At 39.8% G+C, this 12,401-nt stretch overlaps 1 protein-coding gene across 2 annotated transcripts; it reads left to right on the plus strand.

The window, feature by feature from the left end:
• Window positions 1-6: 6 nt before the first annotated feature.
• Window positions 7-3,469, plus strand: LOC121924050. Of its 2 annotated transcripts, none has more exons than XM_042455118.1 (2): window positions 7-812; window positions 1,433-3,469. In XM_042455118.1, the coding sequence occupies exons 1-2, from the start codon at window positions 429-431 to the stop codon at window positions 1,520-1,522; spliced, it is 474 nt and encodes a 157-aa protein (XP_042311052.1). In that variant the 5' UTR covers window positions 7-428; the 3' UTR covers window positions 1,523-3,469. The 2 variants fall into 2 exon arrangements, with proteins under 2 accessions (XP_042311052.1, XP_042311051.1); XM_042455117.1 differs by having other exon boundaries at window positions 8-771; window positions 1,435-3,469.
• Window positions 3,470-12,401: the final 8,932 nt, after the last annotated feature.

Below are 12,401 nucleotides of genomic sequence, written 5' to 3' on the forward strand. Positions count from 1 at the left end.
CTGAAGTCCAAAATCTCTTTGGAGTTTGGGGAACCCATCCCTTTGTATAAAGGGACTCGGAAGTAACGATTTCGCGTGTACTTCTATCCATAGGAATATCTAGGGGAACCAGAACGGGTCTGGTGGAGTGTCACGTGATCCGGATGACGTCTCCCTCGTTAGGAAAAGCGGAGGGAGGAGTCTCCAGTGCCCGCTTGCTTACGCGGCGGCGACCGAGCCTGACGCCTCCCTGAGCGAGCTTGGTTTCCAAGGCAACGGAGTCCTTCGAAAGGCTTCCCCCTCGGGTAGTTTGGGTCCAGGGGCCGGAAGTGGAGGGCGCACCACTGAAATAAAGCCGGCCAGAAGCTGTTCCCGAGACTAGGCAGGGTTCCCCCTTTTCTTTTACCTAGACGTGACTTCCACGGTCCTCTTTGAGCCCGTTTCCCGCCATGTTGCCCCTGAAAGGACGCTGCGCCAGCAACCTGGTTCTCTGCAAGACCACGGTGAAGATGGACCCCAAGCCCCCGGACCCTAGTCCCCAGGACCCCCCCAACCCCTCCCTCCTGAAAGCCCTAGAGGCCGTCGTGGCAGCAGGCAGGCGCGGCTTGCTTGGCCCGGACTCCATCCCCGAAGGCGGCGGCACCAGCAGCAACGGAGCGGCTTCCCAGGCGGCGGCCCTGAGCCCCATCCCGCTCCTCTCCAGCAGCAGCAGCAGCAGCGACGGCAAGAAAAGGATAAAGGACCCCGGGGAGAAGCGAGAGGCCGTGATCACGGTCGTCCAGCCGGCAGAAGGTGGTCGTTGTTGTTATTATTTGTACCCCGTCCCTCCAAAAAAACGTCCATAAAATGTAATAAGCGCGCGATAAATGCCTCTTTGCCCCTTGGATGCTCCCAGAATAGAACCAAGTGACATTGCATTGACAATTGTTAAAAGAGTTAGTAAAAGCAGGGCAGAGGCAGTGCAGAATGCCATTCCTAGTATATTAATATAGATTGCATTTATATTTATGATATATTATGTAATATTATGATATATAAATATTATATATAGTATAATGCAAGCTCCAGGAAAAGAGATTCCAGCTCAACATTAGGAGGAACTTAGGAGGACAGTAAGGGCTGTTCGACAGTGGAACACACTCTTTCCTGGGAGTGTAGTGGAGTCTCCTTCCTTAGAGGTCTTTAAGCAGAGGCTGGATGGCCATCTGTCAATGGGGATGCTTTGATTGGGAGTTCCTGCATGGCAGAATAAAGGGGTTGGACTGGATCAGGGCCCTTGAGGTCTCTTCCAACTCTGAGTCTATGTTTCTACAAGAATTGACCAGCTTATTAATATGTTTATCTGTTTTTATTCCAGCTGTGTTAGCAATGGAGTGGCAAGCTTATATAGGCATGGTAAGCTAACTTAGACTTCAAACGGAGGGAGCTGAATTAATGTTGCACTTTACTTTTCAGATATTGGAAGCCTGCAGCCTGCTCCAAAGGAAGTCTGGATATTTGGCAATTCTGTGATCTTGACAGCAAAGGAAAGAGCCCAAAGTAATCCGCATGGATTGCAGCTGGGCATCCCGGATTCAAAGGCGTATGTGTATTGGCACGGGATGCAGGCCATGAAGTGGGAGCAGCTCTTGCCCGCTCTGCATGAAACTTACCGACTCCGATCTCCTCCTTCCGTGATAATAATTCATCTTGGGGAAGATGATCTGTTGCCCGAGGATAACATTTCCCTTATTATGTCAATGAAAAATGACCTGGGCATTCTTAGAAGAGCATTCCCAGATGCTGTTATAGTTTGGTCTTCACTATTGCCAACATCTTCCAAGGAAGATCATAAGCCTGAACTTATGGGAAAAGCTCAGAAACAAGTTAACATAAAAATGGTAGCCTATTGTAATATAAACCATGTGTACTTTATGTCACATAACCTGATTACTTCTGATAAGGCAGGCTTATTCTTGCCTGATGGCAATGGACTGTCTGATGCAGGAGCGGATCGCTTCATAGCAGATGTGCAGAGGGTCTTACGGCTCTATCATATTTTGGGATAGTCGGAAAGGAGATATTGAAAATATGGACTTACAGTTGTCAAGAAGAATAGCTCTTCTATTGCCAAAATAAGGTTAGAGGTGGGCTTTCTATTTAATAGAAATGCAAATGTGTATTTTACGTATACAGTTGATACAAACTAATAGGTGTGGTCCTGTGAACATTTTCTCTAATGACGAATGACAGAAACTGGTCCATTGTGCTGTTATAAAGAACTTAAATGTATGCTCCGTGTGTGAGTGAAACTTCATTTTGATTCCTTGAGGAGGAATTTGTTATATTAGATGCTGTAATGACAACAAATTGGATTGTCTCTAGGAAATGACCCAGCATCTGCTTGCTGCTTAGTTTGTCTCATAGCCTTTAAAGGAGTATCAGTTCCATGGTGTTTAACCAAAGATTATCAGGTGTATTAGCAAGAACATGCGGAACACTTTTTCATTTCTTGGCGATTATGTGTGAAGGTGTAAGCAAGGAAACATGTATGAAATGCCCATCTAGAAATACTGGGTATCATCAAATATTATAGCATCAGGCCCCTAAATACTGTATATTAACATTTTTGTTGACCCTCTGCTCTCAACAAATGGCTTATTACAAATGGCTATTAAAGACCATACAGTAACAGACATTACTTAGAAGCCATGTCATGTATTTATAATAAAGTAGCTTATTTTAGACTTGTGTAAGAAAATGTTTCAACTTAGAAGTTTCTGTCAAGTGTTGAAAATACACTATATGTTAGGACCTGATAAAAGTGTGTGAGATGAAACATTTTCTTACTGTTGTACATTGTTTCTAAAAGTCAATTTAGATGGCTTTGATACATATTTCTGCTTCTATGTGTCAATGAAGTCTATATGTCTTTCTGCATTAAGCTACTTTATCACAAACACATAACATGTTTTCTAAGAAATGCCTGTTTCAATATTTTTAGAGAAATTTATCACTGTTTGACTGCTACTTGAGGACTTTGTGGGTGTTGCTTTATATGGGTTTGCAGAATTGCCTCCTTAAACTCTGCCTTCTGATTACAGAGTAGACTGTTTGAAGGCTGTAAATCATAGGTTTATGTCACAAACGACCAGCATTGTCCACAAGAAATCTTTTGAAACAATTTCTGACCTTAAACTCTTAACTGTCTTTCTTTACTATGATAGTTGTATTGCTTCATTGATAATTGTATTGCTGCAGTGCATATGCAATGCAAAATTATGCATTGGCTTTCATATCAGTTTTGCTCTTTTTTTCTTAACTTACAGTTTGTAAGTTAGCTTTAGGCTTGTCCATGTAACTAGTTTAAGGACATGGATTATATGTTGCAGGTGCTTAATTTAGGGCTCACTCCCCTCCAAAGACCCCTCTGTCTTTCTGAATAATAGAAAGTTTTGAGAAACCTGTCATTGCATTAATAATTAATAAATTAATTATCAATAATGTATAATCCAGCATTCTCTCTAGCATCTATAACTAATAAAAATTGCAAATATTCCTGTTGATCCATTAGACAAGCAAGAACACAAATATTACAAAGCTATGAGCTAACTTCCAGGTTTCACAGGCAGGCCCTTTAAAAAGCAGTGGCCAAAGGGAGAAGAGAAGATAATACTGCTGGCAAGGGTGTGGTAAAAGGACCTCCTTGGAGGTCCTGTGGGCATTATATGACAACCTTAACATGTTGATTCAGGGAGCTCTTTGCCAACTGATTAGGTTAGTTTATATCAAATGCAAATGATCCTCTGTACAAATCTGCTAATTTTGTGAATGTTAGTTAGGCCTTAGATAATGCTACTGTTTCCATAATTAGCAGAAATTATCACAATGAAGTAACAATAATATAATTCTTCTATGTAAGAATAATATCTAGTGGTCTATTTTAATGCCCCTCTTCTCCATCACTGTTTAATTATAAATCTACAAACTACCCAGATAATGTTATTGAGTGTATAATATGTCAGTTTGTCATATTCCCTGGAGGATGATCTTGTCTGTGCAGCATGGGTGGAAAATCAGTATGCAAAGGAGTCTTGTAGCATCTTTGAGAATAACTGAAAGGAAGAAGTTGGCAGCACGAACTAGCGCAGACTTCAGTCTACTTCTTCAGACACATGAAATGGAGGGTCATGCTTCCAGCCTCTTTAATTCAGTTAGTCTCAGAGGTGCTGCAAGATCCCTTTTCATACTGATTTCCCAGACTAACACAGCTATGTCTTTAAATGAGTGCAAAAAATAAGATATTGCATATACAGTGCACCCTTGCTTTATGCAGGGATCAATTTCGGACTCCCCCGCGAAAAGCAAATTCCACACATGCTCGAGCCCCATTTAAATGAATGGGGCTCGTGGACACGGCAGTGTGCACGCGCCATAGGCACACAGCCCATTACTCCCGATGGGACGCACTGCCCTTTCCTCCCTGTGCGGCTTTCAGTGTACGCTGAAAGCTGTGTAAAGTGCGTCCACGCATGACACCATAAGCACCATAAGTGCTTATCACACTTGCAGATAATCTTTTGGCAATCATGGAGCTATCTAAGCCAGAAAGTAAAAAAAAAAAAAAAGAAGGGGGGGGGAAAGGGGGGGGGGGCTTGTGTTTGGATACCTTGAAAATGTTACTTATTTTTTAAATCGAAATTTAATGTACATTTTATAAACAAGTTGTAATAAAATGTTCTCTTTGTATAGCACCTTCCATTAATTTGGTTTTTTGGAGTTGCAGTACACCCACAGTGTAGATCTGATACAGTAATTTTAGAGGTAATTTGCTAGAAAGGCTGCACCCTCTATGAATGAAAATTGAAACCAATGTTTCCTACAACGAGTTTGCTTTGATGTTGTGGCCTCACATCACCATAGGAACTTAGTGGACATGGCCATCTGTGAATATTGTTCCTTTCTTCTTTTACTTTTCTTTCCTTAATACCAAGCAGGCAGAAATAGAAAAAGTTAGGAATAAAAAACTAAGAAATTGTAATGTTTTTTTTAAAAAAATATCTACTAAAATGTTTATATAAGCACCTGAATTGCACAGCTACTCTCTGACATATTCAGCTGATGTTCTCCATTCAAGGTGAAATGAGGTCTGGTCAAAACTGTATTAAATTGTAAGCTGAGATCACTGCTGTATAATGATAATTTCTGCGCCTACCAGATGCAGAAATAACATGGAAAAAATAGGAGATACTACAAAAATGAACGTTTAGAGAACACTGAGCAGATAGGACAAGAACCCAACAGTGGAAGAAAAGAATCCTTAAATATGGTGTTGGATGTCTCTACACTTATGCACAGAGCATGGGAAATAAGATGAACTTGAACTCCTGACAGAGCAAAACAAATATGATATAATAGGCATTAGTGAAACCTAGTGGGTGAGTACCATAATTGGAATATAATAACAGAGGGGTATAACCTGTTCCAGAGAAATAGACCATACAGGAAAGGAGGAGGAGGTGCATTATATGTCAAGGATGTTGATACCTCTGAAGATACCTATGACTTAAATTCTAGGAGCCAAATTGAGAACTTCTGGGTAAAAATTAAGGGGGAGAGGAACAATAGTGATGTCATTGTAGGGGTCTACTACAGACTTCTAAGCCAGACTGAGAACCTGGTTGATCCCTTCCTGGAAAAAGGTGTCTGCACATTCAGAAAGGAGTTATGTAGTGGTAATGGAAGTTCCCAGTATCCTGATATTTGTTAGAAGTCAAACTGCCAAGAATATAAGGTCAAACAAATTCCTAGCTTATCTTGTGGATAATTTCATTGTTCAGAAAATGGATGAGAAAATAAGGGGATCAGCAATGTTAGATCTGATCCTAACCAACAGTGATGGTGTGGAATACTGCATCCAGTTCTGAGCACCACAATTCAAGAAAGATACTGACAGGCTGGAATATGTCCAGAGGAGGGTGACCAAAATGGTGAAAACTGGAAACCATATCCTATGAGAAGTGATTTAAGGGATCTGGGTATATTTAGTCTGAAGAAGACAAGGTGAAGAGGTGACACGATAGATGTATTTAACTATTAGAAAGGATGTCATACTGAGGAGGGAGCAAGTTTGTTTTCTGCTGCTCCAGAGAACAGGACCCGGAACTATGGATTTAAACTATAGGAAAAGAGACTACCTAACCATTAGGAAGAACTTCCTAAGGATATGAGTTTTTCCAATATGCTGACTCAAAGTGTGGTGGAGTCTCCTTTGGGGTTTTTTAAACAGAGCCTGGATGGTCATCTGTTGGGAGTGCTTTGTCTTCCTGCATGGCAGCATAGGGTTGGACTGGATGGCCCTTCTGATTTCTTCTCACTCTGTGATTCTAGCTGTTCAACATGTCTGAACAAACTTTACTCAAAACTAACAATATGCATATGTGAAAGGAAGCAACCTGGTCAGGTAAGCCTTGCATAACCAAGAAAAAATATTTTGAATCTCAGAGATCATTTGAACATTTTTTCCAAAATACATCCACTTTTCTTTCACCAATTTCTTCTTTCCTTACAATTTTTATTTGGTGACTTTCTCTTTTCTTTGTCTTTCAAGCTTGATGTAGCTGGTGAGGTAGGCCTATTTGCTTTCCCCTCCGAATATTCCAGAATACTCAGTAAGTTGTTCTGGAAGCAGTTGTCATTTACCTTGCCTGCTGTAGGCAGGCCCACACAGCTGCAGTAGAATGGGTTAGAGAAGAATCCCAATCTCCCAGCTCAAGCTTCTTTTACTGGACTATTTACTGCAGGCATGCTTCTGCAACACAGCAATGGAAAGTATGTTTCTCTATCCTTCCTTCACCTTTGTTCTACTGCTAATGCTTAAAAAAAACAGCTACACAGAGAACAAGGGGCAGAAAAAAATGTTGTAAAAAGGAGTCTTTCTATCAGAGGCACTGTTTACTGAGATATGCCTGTACATTTCTTTTCCAACAGCAATGTGCCTTATTCTATCCTGTGAGGCACAGATTCGTTTGTGATGTAAGTAATAGACATTACCTTGCTAGCTTGATTCACTACTCAATCAAAGCACTAGCTTCCAGTAAAGAGCCTTCCATATGAAAAAGCCCTTATTTCACATCGCACTGCTTTCTTTTTTCCTGTAAAGTGTGCATCTTGATAAAGACCAGACAGGCATTGGGATTATTTTATCTGTCAAACCAAAGGACAAAGAAGAACTTAAAGCAAGATTATTCTGAAGTTGCTTTAAAAAAAAAACTGTCTCCAAAAAAATTTAACTGGAAAGTCAACAGGATGCATACTATCATAGTGGACACACTATATTAAAAGGTAAGACAGAATAAATTAAGACCTGCTGTACTTGAAAAATGTACAAATTTACTATAGCACAGTATAGTATAGTATAGTATAGTATAGTATAGTATAGTATGACCAGTCTTTGAACATAAGATTTTTTTTGTTATTGCTCTTTGTGCTCTCTGTGATTCAAACATATAGGTCATTTTGCATCTGAGTCAAGATCTTTGGAAGTTTCTACAGCTGTGTTTTGGCTCCTTTGTCCATGTGCAGTTCCCACTGAAACTCAGTTCCTTTTTGTCCAGCACCATAGTAGCATCATTACGAAGTCTAAGTGTTTTGGCATGTCTCAGTCCACCCGTTAATCTTTTCACTCTTTAGGGGCTTATTGAACTGAAGACTTCCTTCAAGAAGCATCTAGGCTATGGGATGAAGAACCTGTTTCCAGGTGGCCACACATATTGTCCCCTCTGCCTTGGTGAGGACCAAGTGGCTGAAATGAGTAATTTTGCTAGACTTTCTATGCAACAAGCAAGGCATAAAAGAACTTCCAATTTTCTGTGAGAAATGGTCCTCCAAGGTGCAGCCCTTGGAGCTCAGAATAAGCAGCTTTGTATGGCTTCAATGGCTATCTGCTCATCTCCATCTCTGCCTATGGAGCAACATCCAGAGTGCCCAATGAACTAGACCCCGTTGGCTCCTTTTTAAATCTTCTCAGAGGATAAATCAACATTGTCACTTCCAGCACTGAAAGAAGCTCCTAAGCCTTCCTCCAGGGCTCAAAAACCTAGAGACGTCTCACACGCATATGCAAAGGGATCTTGCAACTTTGAGACTGAGTGAAAGAAATTGTAGCATAAGCTTTCATAGACCTGGTCTGCTTCCTCAGATGCTGGGAATAGGCCAAATCAACGAAAGCTTATATTACAACCTCTTTCACTCAGACTCAAAGATGCTGCAAGATCCCTTAATGATATCCCAGACTAACATGGTCATGTCTTTGGATTCCATTTACACCCAGTAAGTCTAGAGAAACAACTACAAAAGGAGAAATGTCCATCCTCTTTGATGTCAGCAGAGCCTAAGAAGGAGGAATCTTGGACAGAGCCGTTAGAAATCTGGATGCACAGTCTGATGAAGTTCAAGTCATTGGTTCCTACCTGGAATGGGAGATTCTTGGCAAATCTTCCCTCTAATGAAGTCCAGCTCTTAGTCACTACAAGACCCCAGGTTTGACACCAAAATCATCAGTTCCTGAAGTACTGGAATGTGTTTAATCTAACAGGGAACCTCAACCTCCTGTCCCATCTCAATACTGGAACAGGTCTCAGTCCTGGCACAATTCTCAATCTTGATTCTGATGTTCTCCCTCCTCACCCTATTATAGCTTACTTCTGAACAAGAATCAAGACTGTGTTTTATGCTGCACTCACATGTTCCATAGCAGCATTTCACACATGAAAACCAGGAGATGTGTGGTTAAGAAACATCAAAGTGTGGTCAAGAAGGCAAAAGTTATAAATGAGGAAGAACAGACAACTAGAAGAGGCTACATCAGTTTGCTTTTTGACTGAGCCTGTAGGGAAGAACAAGACTCAGCCTTTTTATATCCTTTCTCCCTGCTGAATAAATTGAATGCAAAGCACTTTTTACACTTTCAATGCAGTTTGCTGCAACTGATGTAAATTAAAGACAAAGGGGAAAAGAGTGAAGAAGAGAGAGAGAAACTGGGACATTTTATAAGAAACTGAAAAAGTGGGATGACAGAGGATGGGACAGGATGGGGGGCAGGTATGATGTACAGTTATTTGGGAGTAAACCCCACTAAAATCAATGGAACTTGAATAAACCTACACAAGATTCACAGGATCACACTCTTAATTTATTTTTAAAAATTTTCCCTTGGTTCTACCCTGGATTGCAATTGTAAACAAACATTGAATGAAATTTAATTCATTTCTGAGCAAATGCACTTGGAGTTGCCCTGTAAATTCATCAGATCTCATGAATTTAAAGGGAAGATAAGCATTGTTTGCTCTCAAAAGAATGTTAGTCTATTATATGAAGAGAATAAGCTTCCAGTTCCTAATATGCCAAGAATTCATTCCAAACAATCATGGGAGAAAATTATTATGTATCACTGATTCAGTATAACATAGCCATCAACTATAGGCAAACAGCCAGCATGTTCATATAAGCATGATGTAGAATACATGTTTTATATATTCAAAATTATAGTATGCATCCCATGAAAAATGCAAAGCAAATACAGTCCTCCAGTTTCCAGGGTAGTTAGCTAAGATGAATATATACTTGCTTTTCACCTAAAGGGATTTAGTTTTCAATGGTCCTGGAAACTTACCATCATCACTCTCCAAAAATCATGACATCTACCCTGAGCCCCAAATACAAATTTAAAAGTTTTTATCTCCTGATTGGGTGTCAGCCAAACCCATTTCAAACATTCTTAAAAGATGTGTGTTTCTGACATCCTTGATATTCCACAGGTGTTACAAAGACGATGGACCTGAGATATATAGTATTTCTATTTTCATATTCTTGAAATATAAATGGTTTACATACTTCCATTATTACTACGGTGTTTATGTAGACAGATTTTGTAGCACCTTCGAGACTAACTAAAAGAAAGAAGTTGGCGCAGCATGAGCTTCCATAGCTTTCAGTATACTTTTTCAGATGCATTTAGTGGAGTGGAAACCAGGAACAGACATATACTGTATATGTCATTTGGAATGTAAAAATGTCAATTCAAATTGAAAATGCTTTGTGTATGGAAATGAAAGTATCCTCACATACCAATGGCATATTTATGTCCCTGGCATCCACTCCACTAAATCGAGGAAGTAGATTGGAGTCTATGAAACCTCATGCTGCCAACATCTTTCTTTCAGTTAGTCTCAAAGGTACTGCAAGATCTCTACATACTGATTCTACAGACTAACATGGCTACATCTCTGAATTCTACAGTGTTTATGTAATACTTAATATTTAATACTTATTACTACATATGTGGAGTATGCATTTGTTTACATACAGTCATAAAATTCTGTTGTGGATTGTATCTCCTAACATAGAAGATATTAAAAAATACCAGTGATAATTTAATAATCCGCTAGATGGTGCTAGTATTAAATAAATGCTTTAAATTTTCTCCATGATGATTACCTCTCTCACCAGTTCTTGATGATGTAGAAATTGACATTTGGAACTTATCTGGATTGTAAGTGGTTAGAGTCTGGGTTATCATCAGTAATTGGAGATGACAAAGGATACTCTAAAATGTTCTTGCCCTCAATAGGAAAAGATGGCTCAACACACTAAGATACCCCAACAATAAAATACTGTATTTTCTGGCGTATAAGACTACTTTTTAACCCAGGAAAATCTTCTCAAAAGTCAGGGGTTGTCTTATATGCTGGATGTTGTCTTATAGGGCAGGTGCTGAAACTTCCAAGCCAGACTGGGAGAATCTGCGGTCACTGCATATGGTGGGGGAGTTCAAAAACGGCCGCAGCTTCATCCCCACCATATGCGGCGACCGTAGGAAAGCAGCAAGGGCGGCGCTGTACAAGTATGGTAGAAGAAAATCCACTCACTAGGATTCGTGGAAAGAAATGATTTAACACAGTCCTGATGACGAGGTGAGGGAGTGCCTCACTGGGAAGGTGTAAGTGAAAGGTGGAGCAAGCTGCAGGCGTCCAGGATGCCCAGGGTATGGAAAAAAGAGCTGTGTTTGCAATACTGCTCTGAAAGTCTTGGAGACAGGGAGGGCTGGGCAGGCAGGGAGAGCTGACCAGTCCAACCAGGCTTTGTATACAACAAGTTTTCCTGCTAAGTACCTGCATGTCATAAACATTTGAATTAAAATTACCATATTGAAATCAAATCTGACGTTTTTTAAATTATTATTTGGTGTGCGTTGGAAGAGGGGTAGTCTTATACAGCGAGTATATCCCAAACTCGATTTTTTAACTGGAAAAGCTGGGTGTCGTCTTATATGCCCAGTCGTCTTATATGCCAGAAAATATGGTAGTCAGCTACTGTAATTCACATTCAAATAATGATACATTTATTCGAACAACCAAAATGCATAATATACATGTTGCAAGCTTTCAAAGCTCCACTGGCTTCTTCATCAGGCAAGGTGTTAAAAACCATATAGGAGAAAAAAAATGAAGATGTTAGTCATAGGCTTGCATTTTGACATCTTTGTATGGAGGGGTATTTCTTGCAGGCTGGAACCTCCTCCTCCTGGCCATGATGGCTTTTCCTGATGAAGAAGCCAGTGGAGCTTCAAAAGCTTGCAACATGTATATTGTGCATTTTAGCTGACCCCATAAAGTTATCATTGTTTGGATGTTATTGGATTTGCTATATGGCCAACACAGCCACTCTCGGGTGTTTTTTGTAATTCACATTGTTGGACATTTTTGTTGCACAAACAGAAGGCCTAAAGAAATAATTTCTTATGCAAAATAACTCTCATAATATTTCCCAGCAAGGAGAAAATGTTTGAAATTAATTTTTTTGTTGCGTAGGAGAATGAACTAAGAAAAGTTTTGCAGCCCAAGAGATAACAGTAGGATTCTTCCCCATCTAGTTTCAGAGGTGGTTTTGCCACTTACTTCCTTTGTAAAATAGCTAACACCACCTAGTATTCATTGGTGGTCTCCCATCTAAGTATTAACCAGGTCTGACCCAGATTATTTTCCATCATCAGGCAGAATCTGGTGGCTCTAGGGTATTTAGGCCCTTTGTCCTGTTGCTATAACTATTGTTTGTTTTTAAGCAAAGGTAATAATGTGAAGAGGATTTGTATATACTTACATAATTTAACATTGTCAGACCTCAGTTTTTCTTTTTACGAATTTGATTTATATGATTACTGAATTTTATTGTATCTACTAGAATTCCATTTTTAAAAACTGAGGAAAAAAACTAAAAATAAAGAGGATACTAACCCTGAAGTGGCCACTGTGGAAGAATGAAGCATCAAATGGAAATTAAATCAAGAGACCAATTCATTGGGAAGTTCCAGTCTGTTCTAGAACTTTGAATTGGGATATCAAAACGCATAAGTTAATTTACTTACCAAGTGACAAGATATTTGT

Source organism: Sceloporus undulatus, chromosome 2, assembly GCF_019175285.1.
Source record: "Sceloporus undulatus isolate JIND9_A2432 ecotype Alabama chromosome 2, SceUnd_v1.1, whole genome shotgun sequence".
NCBI classification, from domain to species: domain Eukaryota; kingdom Metazoa; phylum Chordata; class Lepidosauria; order Squamata; family Phrynosomatidae; genus Sceloporus; species Sceloporus undulatus.